This window comes from Populus trichocarpa, chromosome 6, assembly GCF_000002775.5.
Source record: "Populus trichocarpa isolate Nisqually-1 chromosome 6, P.trichocarpa_v4.1, whole genome shotgun sequence".
NCBI classification, from domain to species: Eukaryota; Viridiplantae; Streptophyta; class Magnoliopsida; order Malpighiales; family Salicaceae; genus Populus; species Populus trichocarpa.
In genome coordinates, this window is record NC_037290.2 from 10,370,629 (window position 1) to 10,389,865 (window position 19,237).

General features: G+C 36.4%; 2 protein-coding genes across 2 annotated transcripts; both read right to left on the reverse strand.

Moving 5' to 3' along the window:
* Positions 1–1,307: 1,307 nt before the first annotated feature.
* LOC18100192 (probable aquaporin PIP2-2) lies at positions 1,308–2,793 on the reverse strand. The gene is made up of 4 exons (XM_006381391.3): positions 2,432–2,793; positions 2,005–2,300; positions 1,747–1,887; positions 1,308–1,646 (listed from the first exon to the last, which is right to left on the reverse strand). Exons 1-4 carry the CDS (start codon positions 2,730–2,732, stop codon positions 1,527–1,529), a joined length of 858 nt encoding a protein of 285 aa, XP_006381453.1. The 5' UTR covers positions 2,733–2,793; the 3' UTR covers positions 1,308–1,526.
* Positions 2,794–7,312: 4,519 nt separating this feature from the next.
* LOC18100194 (aquaporin PIP2-1) lies at positions 7,313–8,869 on the reverse strand. Its single transcript, XM_006381393.3, has 4 exons — positions 8,480–8,869; positions 8,047–8,342; positions 7,789–7,929; positions 7,313–7,688 (listed from the first exon to the last, which is right to left on the reverse strand). The coding sequence occupies exons 1-4, from the start codon at positions 8,778–8,780 to the stop codon at positions 7,569–7,571; spliced, it is 858 nt and encodes a 285-aa protein (XP_006381455.1). The 5' UTR covers positions 8,781–8,869; the 3' UTR covers positions 7,313–7,568.
* Positions 8,870–19,237: the final 10,368 nt, after the last annotated feature.

Here is a 19,237-nt window from a genome sequence, read left to right on the forward strand (position 1 = left end):
AAATAAAATTACACAAAAAAAATCTAAAAAAATAAGAGTGAAAAAAATAACATTAATTAGAGAACTAATAACAATTTCCGATTGAAAAGTTAAATTGAACTAAGAAATAGTTTTAACAAAAAAAAAATTAAAAGAATGAGGGTTAAACTAGAAAAATATAAAACAACAAAAGCTTTAATTAAAAAAAATGATACCTATAAAAGAAAAAAAAATAAGGATGAAACTATAAACTAAATAAAAATAAAATAATAAATTAAAAAAATAAGATACAAGAAATTGTAATAGAAGGATTGAATAAGAACACAGAATAGCTTGTGAGAATTTCTAAGAGATAGACTCATTTTGGTTTTTGGAACTTTCTTTTATTTCTACTATTTTTAAAAAGAGAATTTATATTTTCCCGATATAGTTTATGAACTTTATGGTATGGTGCCCTTTGTTGCAATATACAATACACTGTTCAAAGGCATGCAAATTGGGCCACGGACCCACAGTAGAAATGTTAATTATTGACCTAAACTTCGAGCTGTCCAACTTTTGAGACGTAGGACAAATTCTAGATACCAACCAGTGATTTGTCAAACGGTCCAATGTGAAAGGTTTTTGGGTGTGTGTATTGAATAAGAGCACACCCCCCCCTACCATATATTCCCTGAAGATCGATTTTGTTATCGTTATTAGGAGCACAAAGCTCTTAAAAGCTGAAACTAGGACAACTTTTATAGTAGCTTATTGTCTCTCCAAGCTTTTGTTCTCGAGTAATCCAAAATCATAGGCAGAAAAACATTGTTCTGTCCTACCTTGTAAAAACATATCTAAAAGAGAAATCCTAACTTTTCTAGAGTTGATTGGGTTTGATTTTAACCCAATGTAAACACTAAAATTTATTAATTTTTACAATATAATTTGAGCAAATAAAACTTAATTTTGATGATTTAATGTTTGATTTTGCAAATTCTAATTGAGAAAAAATTGGTTGGTTATAGATTTGTGGTGCGTGCTATCCATCAATGGGAATTTCTAATTGATTTTATTAATATAAAATTTTGTAGGTTTTCATCAAATAAAATGGAGTCATGCTCACTAATTCGTTCTGCTCTCTTTGTATATCTTGCTGCAAAATCATGATTCAATTATAATCTGGAATTTGGCTTATGATCATCAATTTTGCTCCAACACTAATGGGTATACTCCACTCATGTCTTTTTAATTAATTTTTTAAAAAAAACTTTCTCCAAAACACACAGGTGGAATCACACCTCTTATCTTTTTAACCCGAAATGGTATCATTCCCCATAATGTACAAAGAAGCAGCACTACCTGAGACAAATTAAAAGACAGATAAGATGAAAACGTTTGAGCACAAACAAAACAAGTGCCCAATACGCGTACAAACGTGACCACGACACCATAATGTACACATTCCCCAGTTCCAAGCCCTTTTGGACTACTTGAATCTTTGCGTTACACCATTCAATAACTTGATGGAAGTATTTCAGTGACCATATATTATACGGTCTTTAAAATTAAATGTTGGAAGAGCTCCTGAAGGACCCAAGGGCTTTAACAGCAGCTGCTCTCAGGACGTATTGGTGATACAATGCAGCAATTGCGGCCCCAATGAAAGGCCCGACCCAGAAGATCCACTGAGAAAACAAAAGCAAGGAAATAAATATATTTACATGAGCATAAATATACTTGTGAAAGATGTGAAGCTAACAAGGAGGAATGTTAAAGGGCACATACATGGTCATCCCATGCCTTGTCTTCGTTGTATATCACAGCAGCTCCAAAGCTCCTAGCTGGGTTGATACCAGTTCCAGTGATTGGAATAGTGGCCAGGTGAACCATGAAGACAGCAAATCCGATGGGAAGTGGTGCCAACACCTACACGCACAGAATCAGTACCGGTTAATTTTAATATTGGATTTATTGTGGAAAATTATAACTCGTTAGGATAATTAATTGAGGATTGAAGAGGGATCGTGTAGACAGAGCACATACAGGAACATGGGAGTCCCTTGCGTTCCTCTTTGGGTCAGTAGCAGAGAAGACAGTGTAGACGAGAACAAAGGTACCGATGATCTCAGCACCTAATCCAGTGCCCTTGCTGAATCCTGTAGCAAGTTCATTGACTCCACCACCGTACTTTGTGTAATACGACTTTTGGAAAGCTTTCACGAGTCCACATCCACATATGGCCCCCAAGCACTGAGCCACCATGTATAGAACGGCACGCACCAGGGACACCTTCCTAGCCAAGAACAAACCGAAAGTCACAGCCGGGTTAATGTGTCCACCTGCATAATTTTTAGCAAGATTAATTAATTACTTGCTTAGTCCCATATTCATAAAAGAAGAAGAAGAAGAAGAAAGGGTTGTAAGATCTCCGTTATGCATATATATGATCATTTTTATTTGATTTACTGACCTGAGATACCAGCAGTGCAGTAGACAAGAACAAAGATCATGCCACCAAAGGCCCAAGCGATGCCAAGAATGCCAACCCCACCACATGCATCGCTGTTCTTGGTCGTGTCAGTCTGGCTCTTGTAACCTATCACAGTCAACACAGTGATGTAGAGAAACAAGAGCGTGGCAATGAACTCGGCAATGATAGCCCTATACAAAGACCACTGGGTGAGCTCCTCGGCATCAATCAATGGTGCTGGTGGAGGGTCATGATAGTCCTTGGCACTGAATTCGCCTCCAACTTCAATGTCCTTGCCCATATCTTTTGATGAGACTTGAGTGACAAAGCTAAAGAGGTTTGCTTGCTATTATTGACGAATGAAAGCCAAGGTGGTGTGGTATTTATGGGAATAAAGATATGGTGATGACTGAGGAGTGGGTGCTAAATTAACTTATCTTTGCCGCCCCCACTCATAATTGTTGTTTCTTAAACTTTCTGTGTCCCCATCTCATACTTGTGCTTATCTGGCCTTGTGTGGTTCGGCTGCTTTAAAGACAGTTCTTGTAAGTTCTTCTAAATTGTCGCCCAGTTCTTCAATGTCTACTTCACGGTTTTCACTGTGTGGCCAGTTTACATTTATCAATATGGAATTGCCGAGGGATGATCACAATTGAAATACATTCACTGACAATGTAGTCCAGTTAACTGGACGTGTTAATTATGATATTCTAGTGAACCCTAATTAATGTAGTCCAGTTTTTTTCTATGAAATAGTATAGTTAATAATTAACTTTATGATTCGATAACTTTGATATATATAGTTGTATTATTTTTAGATTTTAATATTATTGATTTTTTAAAAAACTTTAAAGCATTTTTAGAGTTTTTATAGATATAATAAAGTGATAATAACATACTATATAGATTAGGAGTGGTTTAAGAAGCTTAGTTTATGTTATTTCAGATTTTATATGGTTAATAAATAAGAAAATAATGAAAAAATGGGATAGATTTATTTTTTAGAATTCAACAATTTATGTCTAAGAGTTTTTTAATGTAGATTTTTTCCTTATTTAATGTAATTTTTTAATATAATATTATAATATTAGTATTATATTATATTATATTAAAAACATAATCATCAATTTTTTTTTAATTGTGTTTTTGTATATAGCTATAGATGGAGACAAACCAACTTTGTTTCAGTTAAATAGAGCATGTTTGTTTTTGTAGTTAAAAAAATGTTTTTATAAAATTTTAATTTCTTTTTTTAAATTTTTTTAAATGATTTTAATATGTTAATATTAAAAAAAAAATAAAGAAGGTGAAGGCAGCTTATTGTGAATCATGATGACGAAAGTCCAAACCGACCAAATACAATAACAAATCATTCAGCTACTCTGTCCAGCATGTTATCATCTTTCATTCTCATAACCACTCACTCCATGCCACGTTATCTTGACCCCACAGAGCAACCCAATCCTCGCTCGAGAATTCTTGTGTTGTGCTTATCACTGATACGTCACTCTCCTAACAAAAAAAAAAAAGCATTTTTAAGGGAAAAACGAAATCAGCAAATAGAAACATTCTGGTTGTTATTTCGCCACGTGTCACGCATCGGCAAATCATGGAAAATTGTCCTATATAATATATTTGGTCGGCTGTCCACTAGTGGAGAAGGCATCGCGAGCTTCAACCGCAGAGGTTGACATGAGATTATAGCATGTCATGCAATAATTACTGTCGAATTTTGTCTGCATTTTTCAATTTGATGCTAGTCGGCTCTGCAATTGTAAAATCCGAGTTGTTAGGTGGTCACCTTTTATTTTTCTATTTAGAATTATTTTTAGATGTATTTTAAAAATATATTTAGTTTAAAAAGATTTTAAATTAATAGATATTAACAAATAATGATTATCATAAAATACTATATGAGAAAACTTTGTCTTAAAAAAATCTTCTGGGGAATATTAGGAATCCCCATGTCCTATACAAAATTTCTTCTCACAATTAGCTCGATGATTAAGCTTTATAATTATTTTAATTTATTTTTTATTTAGTTATTTCAATTAAATAATTCAAGTCGCTGGTTTAACAAGTTAATTTAGCTTGATTTTAATTATTTTTTTGGATTTTTTAATTGATTTTTTTTTCAATTTTACTATTTAATATTAATTTATTGAAAGCTAAGTTTTATAATTTATTTTGATTTGCTTTCTATAGGGTTATCATGGTCGCATGACTCGACATGCAAATTGACAGGTTAACCCGAGTTGACCTGAATCAATTTAATATGTTGTCATTTTGATATTTATAAAAAGATCTCATCTTGAAAATTTATTTTGAGTAAACCATGTTTTCATTGGTTATCTGGGTTGTTTTTGAACTCATTAAGTCAACCGGGTTATATTGAGTCAATCTCCACACGGTTTTAAAAAACATTTTTTACTAGCAAAAAAATGAGTAATGCCTAATTTTTTTTTATGTTAATTTTTTTTAATTCAACCGGCAGTATAGTTCGAGCCAATAATTTAGTCAATAAATATATTAAAAGAAAAAGAAAAATTACTCTGATTATTTTGTAGTTTAGCTTCTTCTTTTTTCATTTTTTTTTCTATTCTTTTAAAAATTACAATTTATATCTAATGATTTATAATTTGATAACAATTTATATGTACATAAAAAAATAACAAAAAGATCAAATTATTTGTAAGAATGCTATTATATTTCAAGTAATGACTAAATGGCCCTTATATTGAAAGAATTATCATACAATAAGAAAATACTTTTTTTTTTATTATTTTTAGTGTTCAAATTACAAAGCTGCCATAATTATAAGATTCTTTTTATTTTGGATTTTTATAAAACACTCTCTGTTCAAACATGAGCCCTCTGCTTTCTTACGAGCTTCCCATTCTTGCATAGTTGTTTGCATCAGTTGTGATTTGCCTCTCCAGCTTACAATTATGAAGATTAAGGATGAGATGGAGAAGACACTGCAGTTAAATTGCCTCTCCAACTAAGAAATTTAGCTTTGGCAGTAAACATTTCAATCCTCATAAACATATTTCCTTTCCTCATTCCTGCCATTAAATTGCCTTGGGGCAGAGAAGGTAGCACACAAACATTTCGAGTCAATGAGCAGGGATTACGGGATCACTCCCGCAGTATAGCATTATGAAGCTAAAGTTGATCTTCTTAGAGATCAGGAAAGATAGCGGAGGCAAAGGAGTTTGTTGCAAATATGCCAATTGATCCAAACACCAGAGTTTGGGAGACTCTAAAGAAGTACTCGAAAGCCAGAACACAAGGTTTGTGCTTCATGATCTTGACCAAGAGGCAAAGGAGAAGGCATTGTTCTCCCATAGTGAAAGGATAGCCATTGTTAATGGGCCTACTAATACTCCTCCCGGGACAACATTAAGGATAGTGAGAAATCTAAGGATTTGTGGGGACTTTTATAATCTTATTGAAGGGGATACAAAAATTAAAAGAAATATTCTGGAAAGAATTATTTTTTGAGATCCTTGTACATCATTCACAGTATATTCTACGACTTTCATTTCAAGACTGCAATGACTTCTTTTTTACTGGATTTCTTCAGGGGGATGTGAATCTCTTCTTGAATAAATACCTGCACAAAGTTCCTTAGAGACTCCTTAGGTGTTGATGGGGGATCCTCCAAAGATTAAGTCAGTACGAGGTATTTTTATGTGGCAAAAGACATTAATGAAAGTATTAATGAGCTTTTATGAAGATAGAGATGAATAAGAAGAATAAGACGTAGAAGTTAGAGAAGAAGAAGCAGGATTGTGTTTATGTCTAGAGTATAAGGTTTCCAACATTTTTTTTGTATACCCATGCTTTTTATATTACATGACTTAACTTGCTTCATACAACGTAAGAGGGGTGGAGATGTAATCTCATAATAATAAAATATTATTATTCTACTGCTCGTGCCATTGCATCTAATTAATATAAATATGGACCACTTGTTCGTATTTAATGGGATGTGATGGGTATCATAATTACTAGTATAGGCCCGGAGTATGGGAGATTTAGTGTTGAGTTACCTTTTAGCTATACACTGAACCTGAAAGGAGTTTGGTTCAACTTATACGCTGAACCCAAAAAGAATCGGGTTAGCGTTTGACTACACCCAAGAATGGTCAGGGATGGGCACACAATAGCCCGACGTGGAGTTCTTTGTGAACGTGTCCCTGACCTAACATAGGGTTGGGCGCGGACGCACCGCCCAATATGGAGTTGGGCATAGACGCGTTCCTGACCCAACATGGGGTTGGGCGCGGACGCGTCACGACCCAACTTGGAGTTGAGCAGGGACGCACCCTTACCTGAATTAGGGTTGGGCGCATCCTTACCTAATCTAGGGTTGGGAGTAGACGTGCCCTTGTGTAATTTAGAGTTGGGCGCAAGCATGCCATGACCCAATGTGAAGTTGAGCGTCGAAAAGACATAATTTTATTTTGAATTATGATTTTCATGTAGTAACCTTTAAATAAGGAAGGTTTTTAGAAAACCATGACCCATCACTCATCATCACTCATCAAGATCCTCTCTAAAATTGAGAAACGAGAGATTATTGTGAGAGACAATAAGATTTTTCATCATTTCAAGATTGTAAACTGCCCCCAAATCTTCACACTTTTTGCTTCAACGACCAGGGATTAAGAAGGGTTGGTGTGAATTTGATTGAAATTAGTACTCGAAAGACGACAGCAGCAAGGAAGTGATGAGATGTAACACAGCACATATTTCGTATCACTCTTGTTATCTTTTTATCCCGAAATCACTCGTGTTAAAGATTGGTTCCCACTCGTCTCTATTTTCCTTTTATTTTACAAGATGTAGTAACAAAGAGAAGGTAAAGAGATTGGCTAAGACAAGCAAGATGCAGCACTAGTTGATTATGAGATAGGGAGAAATTAAAAGACAGACAAGATGAAAACGTTCGAGCACAAACAAAACAAGTGCCCAATACGCACACGACCGTGACCAATATAGACATCTTGACCACGACTGTGTACACATTCCCCAGTTCCAAGCCCTTTTGGACTACTTGAATCTTTGCGTTACACCATTCAATAACTTGATGGAAGTATTTCAGTGACCATATATTATACGGTCTTTAAAATTAAATGTTGGAAGAGCTCCTGAAGGACCCAAGGGCTTTAACAGCAGCTGCTCTCAGGACGTATTGGTGATACAATGCAGCAATTGCGGCCCCAATGAAAGGCCCGACCCAGAAGATCCACTGAGAAAACAAAAGCAAGGAAATCAAAATATTTACATGAGCATGAATATACTTGTGAAAGATGTGAAGCTAACAAGGAGAAATGTTAAAGGGCACATACATGGTCATCCCATGCCTTGTCTTTGTTGTATATCACAGCAGCTCCAAAGCTCCTAGCTGGGTTGATACCAGTTCCAGTGATTGGAATAGTGGCCAAGTGAACCATGAAGACAGCAAATCCGATGGGAAGTGGTGCCAACACCTAGACGCACAGAATCAGTACGGGTTAATTTTAATATTGGATTTATTGTGGAAAATGATAACTCGTTAGGATAATTAATTGAGGATTGAAGAGGGATCGTGGAGACAGAGCACATACGGGAACATGGGAGTCCCTTGCGTTCCTCTTTGGGTCAGTAGCAGAGAAGACAGTGTAGACGAGAACAAAGGTACCGATGATCTCAGCACCTAATCCAGTGCCCTTGCTGAATCCAGTAGCAAGTTCATTGGCTCCACCACCGTACTTTGTGTAATACGACTTTTGGAAAGCTTTCACGAGTCCACATCCACATATGGCCCCCAGGCACTGAGCCACCATGTATAGAACGGCACGCACCAGGGACACCTTCCTAGCCAAGAACAAACCGAAAGTCACAGCCGGGTTAATGTGTCCACCTGCATAATTTTTAGCAAGATTAATTAATTACTTGCTTAGTCCCATATTCATAAAAGAAGAAGAAGAAGAAGAAGAAGAAAGGGTTGTAAGATCTCCGTTATGCATATATATGATCATTTTTATTTGATTTACTGACCTGAGATACCAGCAGTGCAGTAGACAAGAACAAAGATCATGCCACCAAAGGCCCAAGCGATGCCAAGAATGCCAACCCCACCACATGCATCGCTGTTCTTGGTCGTGTCAGTCTGGCTCTTGTAACCTATCACAGTCAACACAGTGATGTAGAGAAACAAGAGCGTGGCAATGAACTCGGCAATGATAGCCCTATACAAAGACCACTGGGTGAGCTCCTCGGCATCAATCAATGGTGCTGGTGGAGGGTCATGATAGTCCTTGGCAATGAATTCGCCTCTAACTTCAACGTCCTTGCCCATAGCTGCGGCTCCTTTATGAGAGAGTTTGGCGAGAGACAAAGCTAAAGAGTTTTGGTTGGTAAGTGTTATGGTGGAAGCGAGGAGAAATGTGGTGGTATTTATGGGAAGCAGAGGGAGGAGAGTGAGGTTGAAATTAACTTCGCTTTGCCGCCCCAACTCATGACTTTGCTTTCTTTAACTTCCAGACCCCACCTTACACTTCATGTGTGATGATTGATTGATGTTTGTGCTTTTCTGCGTTTTATAATTTGAATACTTTAAACATATTTCGAGTAAGTTCTAAATACTCCATCTGTTTCTTTTCTTTTTTATTGTGAGCTTTGCAAGTTTTTATAAGTCATGCGCGTCATGTCCAGTAAGTATGTTAATTAATAGATTAATAGGTCCATAATTTAAAAAAAAATTGGACAAATCAAACAAGTTTGATGATGAAAATAATTATAAGTTTTAATTTAATTATTACATCAAGTTAGGATTTTATGAGCGCATTCAAGAGACCCTGTTTTTTAAAGGGTTAGCTAGTTATAATAAGCTAAGGTTTTTGTAAACCTAAATTAAATTTGAAGTTGTTGTTTTAGGATTTTTTTTCTAAGTAAGGTTTTGAATTTTATTTAATTCAAGTTTTATTAGATATATTGGTTTAAACAATTTTATATGTTATTGATATAAAAAAATTATTAAAATTTAGAGTTATTAAATTAGATTTTTCTCTATAGTTTTGTTGTATTTTTAAGATATGTAAAAACTACTTTTATGTTGTGCACTATATTATTAAAGTTTGGTTATTTTTGTTGCGGGGATATCCGGGCAATTTAAGGAGTAAAATTAAAAATATAAAATTATCATTTAATTTTATAATAACTAGAAAACTTGATTGATTTATTTTTTTAAATGAGATGTTGGTTATATATACTAAATAAAAATATTAAAATGACTAAATTTTTTTTTTATGATAAAGATTGTTATTATTATTATTATGTACACTGGAATGACCGAATAGTTTTTTGCTTTATATAAGGAATAAGTGTGGAAAGTAAATAATAGATTTAATAATTGTGGCCAAAACAAACGATAATTATTGATTAATTATTAAGAGAGATAATGTAAATAAATATTGTTTCAACCAATCACCATCTTTTTAATTTCAATAATGAGTGGTTGAGCCTCCAATCCAATCCAATCCATGTGTCCAGATTTTAATTGATATCTTTTCCACCTCTTCCGACGTAATTGCAGCTCATCACTTCGCCTTTTCCCGAAGCAACCCCGCACACCTGTCATCTTTCTTTTAGACCGTGTACTGAGATAGTGCGACGTCGTTGTAGTCGAGTGGAAATATTAGTTGCTAACATTAATACTACGTCAGTGTTTTTATTTTTGTCTTTAAAATGTGTTTTTAAAATATTTTAATTTTTAATAAAATTTTAAATCCTTTTAATATTTTAATATTAAAAATAAATTATGTGGTGGGTTACATCACTTGCAAAAGCCGTAACAGGTAAAAATCACAGCCTATCCTATTGTGTATAGTGACGTTGGTGGTAGGCATTGACCAACCGCCCAAATACCATCGTTCCTTTCACCACCACCGTCCATCAAACTCAGGCCTCACCAAACAATCTTATCACCGCTGATTCTCCTAACCACTCAGTTCATGCCACGTTAATACCCCCACAAAGCCGCCACCAATAAAATACCCGTGTTTGTCACTAAACGATCACTTCCGCCTATTAAAAAAACATTAAGAATTTTATAGCTTACGTGGTAATTAATTTTATATTTATAAAATTAATTGAGTTGGTTAGAACACTTATATTAATAATAAAAAATATTAAGAAGTAGAGAAAAATATTATGTGTTATCATTTAATGGTTTAAAAGTACAATAAAAATTATTTTTTAAAATATGTTTTGTTTAGAAATATATTAAAATAATATATTTTTTTATTTTTAAAAAATTATTTTTAATCTTAACACATCAAAATAATTTAAAAACACAATAAAATATTAATTAAAAAAAATAAAAATATTAATTTTTAAAAAAATATTTTTAAAAAAATATTTTTAAAATACAGAAACTTGTTTATTTTGGGCGGTTGTCCACAAGTGTAGAGAGCACATCCTTAATTCTTTGTGAGCTTCTTCTACATTTTGATAAGGTTACGGGGATGGAATATGTCTTTCATGGTAGAGCAATGCTTCCTGTCAGTTTCCCATACCATTTATTTCTCTTGGAAAATATTTCTGCATGGTGTTTCATATGGATAGAAAAAACAACTTCCGGTTATAGCCATTGTTTCAATAATTATACTATACATTAAAATGCATAGGTGTTGGAAAAATACTATGCAAGCACTGTGTAAATAAATTCATTACAATGTAAACCACACTGTACATATAGAGTATATACATCGTAAACGATATTGTAATATCATGGGTGTTGTCTTTTATGTTTTTAATTTCAAAAGTTGCTGGGTCATGCTTGGTAGCCGGACCCAATTAACCCAGTGCTATTGGATCTAGCTGCCAACCATGACCCAGCAGCTTTTGCAAGAAAAGACAACGCTCCCATGATGTTACAATGTCATCCACAATGCAAATATTTTATGTCTATAGTATAGTCCACAGTACAATGAGTCTTTTTACACATCATTTGCACAATGTTTTTTATTGGGCAACCAAATCCAAATTTTCTTCCAAAAGTTGTTGGGTCTGGCTTTCAGAGTTGACTTTTACGAATAAACTTCGGTGACAGTTACTTTCTTTACTTAACCTAACCGACCAAAAGATTCCTTTATCGATAGACGACTAGAGATCTTAGGGTTGATGATTAGTTAGTTCTTTTTTCTCAGTCTGGTAATAGAATTTCTTTATCGATAGAGCAATCCAAAATCATGTTTTTACTTTAAGAGAAGGTTGTACTATTTAATTTAGTAGGAGGGGGAAGTGGATCTCATTTCAAAACTAATCGAACCAGGAAGTGATCTTTACTATAAAGAAGGAGAGCGAAATCAAGTTTTTTTCTTTTATTATTTAGTATTAATATTAGTTCTAAAAATTATATTAATTTGTTAAAACTATTTATTTGTTGTCTCCATCAGTCAAATAAAATAGATCATTTATGTGGGATTGAAGAATTTCATGAATTTCATTATATCCCCAGCCAGACCCAACGCTATTGAATTTGACTAGGTAGCCGGACCCAAGTTTTCTTACAAAAACTTTTGGGTCTGGCTAGGTAGCCGAATCCAATGCTATTGGGTCTAGCTAGGCAGCCGAGCCTAAGTTATCTTCCAATTAGTCTGGCTCGACAGTTACATTAGACCCAATGTCATTGGGTCCTGACGCTATTTGGTCTGGAATTGCCGTCAGACCCAATGCTTTTGGATTTGGTTTGGCTGCTAGACCTAAGGCAATTAAAATATTATTTATATTATTTATATTTTTTTGATATTTTTTAAAATTTTTATTAACCTGCTATAAAGCGCGTGCGAATATGTTATTAATATTTATTTGAAAGATATGCAACATAGAGATAATAATAACATAATAACCTTTTTTTCTAAGCTGTTGTCTCTGCTTTTAGGGCTGAAAAGCAGGTTGAGAAACATCATTTTACATGTTTTTCAACTCAAAAGACAGAAGTAGAAGCTTAAATAAATGGGGAACCTAACAGGTCTATGTGTTCTGAGAATCTTTATAATGAAATGTGTCAGCATTTATATTTTTCTTAATAGATAGACTTCACAATTAAACTAAAAGAAAAATTTGAAGATGGGATACGTAAGACTTGAAATTTTTATTTAAATATCATTTTAGTGCTAAGTTTGACATATATATAACATGAATTTATGGAACGAAACGACAAATGATTGATAACGTGCCACTACTGATGTTCCCTGAAACCTTTTTTCGACCTAATATAAAAAACAATCAAAATATTAAATAACCTAAATCTCAGTATTTATGGACCACAACCAAGGAAAATTGCAAAACGAAATCGATGATGGGAGGTCGAAAATGGCTGTGAAATCATCAGGAAGGTAACCGTTGCTTTGCCTTCCTCTCCACAATATATATAAACATGGAGGTCATAGGGTACCAAAGTTTTTTGGAAGAGAGATGACCTAAGCAATATATAGGTTTGTGTAATAACACAGTCGGACTCAGAATTTGGTTTGGATAATTAATTACAGAATAATTTTTTGGTACATGATTTGTTTTTTCCAGCATATATTATTTATTTTTCTAGATTCATCAAATATTAATGTCTTGTCCAATTAGTTTCCTTCTAATTAATTCCTAAACAGTTTTTTTTTTAAAAAAATTAAATTATGTTTTAAATTTTTTTAAACTTATAAATTAATTTTGCAACCCTCTTTATCCCTAGCCTCTTGCGTAAGTAAGGGTGGGGGCTCCTGTCTTTAGATAAGATAAATCATTTGCTATCTCTTCTCTACCTTTAAGTTTTGTCTTTGTAGAGAAAAAGTTTTAAGAAAGTTTTCTAGATGGTAAGTGATCTTGATTAGAATTGTATCATTTCAAGGTGTTATTGTTGGAGTTTTTAAATGCTACTTACACTAATTAAAATTATTTGTACCAATTGACAATCAATGCATTTTTATCAATTTTTAAGGATAAAGGATACAATCCATGATCATATATATATATATATATATATATATATATTGTGTTAATTGGTAAACCTAAACATTAATAACAATATTATGATTGAATCTTTTTATCTTAGTTTTTTAGTTTAATTATATATTTCATTTCCTATATCATTGCTAACATAATATTTTAATATAACATTTGTTTTTACATTTTTATGCTATTGTGGTAAAGAATAAAAAACACTATTTAAGAGAATGCTACTTTTGCAAACATTATTTCTGCAGGGAGGATTTCACCATTACCTTTTATGGTGCACGATAAGAAACTTCAGAAGTTCAACAATGTAAGCAAGTTGAGAATAATTGGGAGGCTTAACCTAATGGTTAGCCAACCCTTTCTATATATATAGGTAGGGCAATATACAATAGTAATGGTGGAGGTTACCACACAAGAGTATGTCTATAATATTTCCTATATACAATATTTCCTATATAAGTACATTCTATAATATGCCCCCTCAAGCTGAGGGTGGAGGATCAACCCGAAGCTTGAAACGAAAAGCAGTAAACGAAGAAGTAGGAAGTGGCTTAGTGAAGACATCGGCAAGTTGATCCTGGGAGGAAATAAAACGAATATGAATCTCCTTCTTTGCAACTCTATCTCGGACAAAATGATAATCGACCTCAACATGTTTTGTGCGAGCATGAAAAACAGGATTCGCAGACAAATAAGTGGCACCAAGGTTGTCACACCAGATAATAGGAGCAGAAGTAGACGGAATCTAGAGATCTGTTAATAAATATTGAAGCCAGATAACCTCAGCAGTGCCATCAGCTAAGGCTTTGTACTCAGCCTCAGTAGAAGAGCGAGCAACTGTGCGTTGCTTATCGGATTTTCACGAAATCGCCGTCTGACTAAAAAACACAAAGTAACCACCTGTAGATTTTCTGTCCTCAACACTGCCTGCCCAATCTGCATCTGTAAAACCATGTAAGGCAAAAGAAGAACTGCGAGTAATATGTAAGCCATGTGATGCCGTACCCCGAAGATAACGCAGGATGCGTTTCACGGCAGCCCAATGAGAATCTGTAGGAGCATGCATAAACTGACAGACTCTGTTAACAGCAAAGCAAATATCTGGGCGCGTAAAAGTGAGATACTGAAGAGCACCCACAATTTGACGAAAGCGGGTAGCATCAGAAAACAATGGATCGGGCAGAATGGTAGCTTTGGATGTAGAGATAGGGGTATCAACAGGTTTGCAAGATAACATACCAGCCCGAGTGAGGATGTCAAGTATATATTTATGCTGGCGGAGCATAAGACCCATACTAGTAGACTGAACCTCAATACCCAAAAAGTAATGAACAGAACCCAAGTCGCGAAGCTTAAATTCTGAGCTCAGTAGCTGAATGAGGCGTTGGAGCAGAAGAGAGTTACTACCCGTAAGCAGAATATCATCAACATAGACAAGAAGATAACAAATATTAGCACCAACAGAGAAGATAAATAATGAGGTATCCACCTTAGAGGCACGGAAACCAATAGATAACAGGAAATCATTCAGACGAGTGTACCAAGCCCGCGAAGCCTATTTCAAACCATATAGAGATTTATGCAATCGGCACACATGAGAGGGGAGAGCAGAATCAACAAAACCTGGAGGTTGTTTCATGTAGACCTCCTCATCAAGAACACCATTGAGGAAGGCATTATGGATGTCAAGCTGATGAATTTTCCAACCACACGAAACTGCAATGGAGAAGACTAATCTGACGGTCGCCTGTTTGATGACCGGACTAAAGGTTTCAGAGTAATCAATACCTTCTTGCTGAGTGAAACCTCTAGCAACCAGACGCGTCTTATACCTCTCGATGCTGCCATCAGATCTGCGTTTAATCTTGTATACCCACCGACTACCAACAACATTCATAGAGGGATGAAACGGCACTAAGGTCCAAGTTCTGTTTGCACGTAAGGCCTGAATTTCCTCACGCATAGCACTATGCCACGCCTCATATCTGTTAACATCATTAAAAACAAGTGGCTCATGAGAGGGAGGAGAAACTACCCGGCTGAAGGAGACAGTAGAGGCTGCGGCAGTGGCTATGGACAACGCTGTCTTGGGCTGCCTCGGACGAAGAACCATGGGATGTTGACGAGCAGCTGGGCATGGATAAGTGTGACCTGTACCTGGAAGAGGCTGAAGAGGATATGAGGAGAGGTCTACACAGAGCTGCAGACCAGCTGGAGAAACAGTGGAGGGACTGATCGGCACTGCAGACACTGGTGAGGCTGCTGCAGAACTGGGATGAGCTGATGCAGAACCGGGTTACTCTGTTGCAGCAGACCTGAGAATATGCACATCCGGTGATGGAGAACCTGTACCTGCACAATGATCATTGGAAAGACAAGCATATGGTGACAGTATGGTAGTGTGGGATGGTGATGAAGGGGTGGTAGAATCAATGGGCAAAGGGGTAGTCTGGTGGGGTGCGGCAGAGGGCAGAATTGGGTTGTGGTTGGGGCCGGTTTGGTAAGTAGTAGGCTAAAAGGATGGAGGAGGGTGCAAGGATGGAAGATAGGTAGGTGGGGTGGGAGGTACCAGTGAGGATGTTACCTGTTCAGACTTCGTAAAAGGAAAGACATTTTCATGAAAACGAACATGACGGGAGACATAAATACGATCAGACTCTAAGTCAAGACAACGATAACCAAGATGAGATGAGCTATAACCTAAAAACACACAAGGAGAAGACTGAAAATCTAATTTATGAGCATGATATGGACGCAAAAAGGGAAAACAAAGACACCCAAAAGTACGTAGGAAGTTATAATCAGGAGTGAGTCGAAACAGACACTCAAATGGAGATGCATTTTGGAGAACAAGAGTAGGCATGCGATTAATAAGGTAGATCGATGATTCAAAAGCATAGTTCCAAAATCGCAATGGGGCACTACACTGGCCTAAAAGGGTTAGGCCAGTTTCGACAATATGTGATGACGACGTTCAACAGTGCCATTTTGTTCATGAGTATGAGGACAAATTAACCGATGATGAATACCAATGGTTTGAAAAAATTTATTTAATTTACGATATTCACCGCCCCAATCAGTTTGAACAGATTTAATTTTAAGAGAAAACTGACGCTTAACAAGTGTTTGAAAATGTTGAAAAGTGGAAAAAACATCAGATTTCGCAACAAGCGGATAATACCATATATGTTTGGTATGCGTATCGACAAAAATAACAAAATAGCGGAAGCCATCAGAAGAAAACATAGGGGCAGGACCCCAAACATCATTAAAAATTAATTCAAATGGGGCAGAAGTTTTGTGACCCGTAGGTCGTAATGACAAACAGGACGACTTTCCTAAATGACAAGCTTGACACTGAGTAAGAGAACATCTAGAAGTACATACGATTTTATTACCGGAAACTAACAAATTGAAAATGCGAGGGGTTGGATGACCCAAACGACGATGCCACAGGTCGGCAGTCGCGGAGATGCAAGGAGACCAAAAAGCTTGAGGAACTGACGTGGCAGAAGACTCGGAGAGGACATAAAGGCCATCATGACTCTGACCGGAAAGGAGAACTTCCTTGGTGACGAGATCCTTCACATAAAACATAGAAGCGTGAAATTCAAAATAAACATGATTATCACGACAGAATTTTTGAACAGATAACAACGGTTTGGTAATGTGAGGCACATGAAGAACATTAGATAATGTAAACATGCGTTTTGGGGAATGTAATTTAGTATGTCCAATATGGGATATGTTAAGGCCCTTACCGCCACCAACATGCAAATAATCATTACCAAGATAGGGTCCAGAATTGGTCAGAGTTCCAAGATCAGGTGTGACGTGTTGATTTGCGCCGGTGTCGGGGAACCAAGTCGCAGCAGAGATATTCCCAACAGCAAGATGAGCAGAAGGCTGCGGAAAGCTGCTACGAAACTGGGAACAATAGGGAGCTGTGTGCCCAAAACCGGAGCATAATTGGCAGCGTACATGCTGCTGTCCAGACCACTGCCCAGCACTGGAATTGCGCCTGGTTTGCTGCCAGTGGTTTGGTCGCCAATCTCCAGCAGATTGGCCCCTGTTTTGGGGAGTGAAACGGTTGTTGTGGGGACGCCAATTACCTCTAGAGTGACCCTTGTTGCGGCTGAAGTTGGGGCTGTGATGAGACATAGCATGGTGTGCAGAAAACTGTGGTGTTGGCAGCAGAGGTGGCTGCTACGGCAGAGAAGAAGAAGACAGCAGAGAAGGAGCGGCAACCATGGAATGGAAAGAGTTCTTGTGCAGAAATTCATGGGTAAGAAGGTGGCTGTGAAGATCAGCATAGGATAGCGGTTCTGCCTTGGTTATGAGACTCGTTACCAAGTCTTTGAACTCACCACGAAGGCCATGAAACACATAAAGATTGAAATCTTCAAGAGACATGGGGCGACCAGCAGCAGCCAATTCGTCAAATAACGATTTGGCTTGCTGCATGTATAGACTAACCGATGACTCACCTTGCCGAAGGTCTTGAAAGGAGCCATGGAGTTGCATGATGAGAGAATTAGACGGAGAGGCAAGCGCTTTCTCAAGAGTGCGCCAAACACAATGCGAAGTAGAACAATCTACCACGAGATGCAACACATCCACGGAGAGAGAGGAGAGCAAAGCACTCAAAATAAGTTGATCATGTTGCTTCCAACGAAGAAAAGAAGGGCTGATGATGGAGGAAGAACCAGCAGAGCTGTCAAAAATATGAGATGGAGGACACGGCACGGAACCGTCAACAAAGTGAAAAACACCTTGACCAAGAAGATATGGCTTCATCTGCATTCTCCAATAGAGATAATTTGTGTTCGTAAGTTTTAGCGAAACAACTTGGTGAGTGTTCGCTAAAGGAACAATAATTGTAGCGTGAGTTCCCATGAGAGGTAAAGGAACGGCAGGGACTTGGGAGGAAGAATCAGAGACAAGCTCTGCAGGTGGAGGCTGCTGTGGGGAAGAAAGGGCGTCAGCGGCAGCAGCTTGGGGAGGGCTGGCCGGCTGTGCTGCACTACCTGTGGAGAGGGAGAAGTCGGCGGCAGCAGTAGAATCCATGTAGAGAAAGTAAAGAGAGGGCCGACTGCAAAGAGAGGAAGGGAGAAAAGAGTTCTGACGGCAGAAGGCTCTGATACCAAGTTGAGAATAATTGGGAGGCTTAACCTAATGGTTAGCCAACCCTTTCTATATATATAGGTAGGGCAATATACAATAGTAATGGTGGAGGTTACCACACAAGAGTATGTCTACAATATTTTCTATATACAATATTTCCTATATAAGTACATTCTATAATAAGCATACGAAGGTCTTTTGTCTTACCACCTTGAACTTGGAAAAAATCTTGACACATAAAATGTATTATAGGTGTAAGGCAAAGAGTCGCATCTCACTATGTAGCAATTGTTGATGCATGGAAGCACAATAATTTCATGCATAAGAATTAAATCTTGAATGAGTTGGACAATATATTATGGTATGAGTATGACTTGAAACAACGAGCATCACCAAATGATCTATTAGAGATACTAATTAGGCCTATTACAAGATTTGAAACTAAGAGGATCTAAGATGAATTGATTGTACTGATTCTGGATATTTGGGTTAACAGGTTGTAAATCTATTAGGCTAGATCTTTGTGTACTGTTTGGGACATATCTAAAGCTACAAGAAAATTCTTATTACAATTCTAGTTGAGCTGGAAACTAGATATCTAAAGATTTTTATCCATATATGATAGGCCTAGCAATTTATCCAGACGAGAGAGAACTACGTGTTTGAAGTCAGGCTAGAAGT

Coding starts and splice junctions, on each gene's coding strand:
- LOC18100192 (XM_006381391.3), bottom strand. CDS start 2,732: ATGGGCAAGGACATTGAAGTTGGAGGCGAATTCAGTGCCAAGGACTAT. Junction 2,301..2,431: donor CTGCACTGCTGGTATCTCAG/GTCAGTAAATCA, acceptor AAAATTATGCAG/GTGGACACATTAACCCGGCT. Junction 1,888..2,004: donor CAAGGGACTCCCATGTTCCT/GTATGTGCTCTG, acceptor CTGTGCGTGTAG/GTGTTGGCACCACTTCCCAT.
- LOC18100194 (XM_006381393.3), bottom strand. CDS start 8,780: ATGGGCAAGGACGTTGAAGTTAGAGGCGAATTCATTGCCAAGGACTAT. Junction 8,343..8,479: donor CTGCACTGCTGGTATCTCAG/GTCAGTAAATCA, acceptor AAAATTATGCAG/GTGGACACATTAACCCGGCT. Junction 7,930..8,046: donor CAAGGGACTCCCATGTTCCC/GTATGTGCTCTG, acceptor CTGTGCGTCTAG/GTGTTGGCACCACTTCCCAT.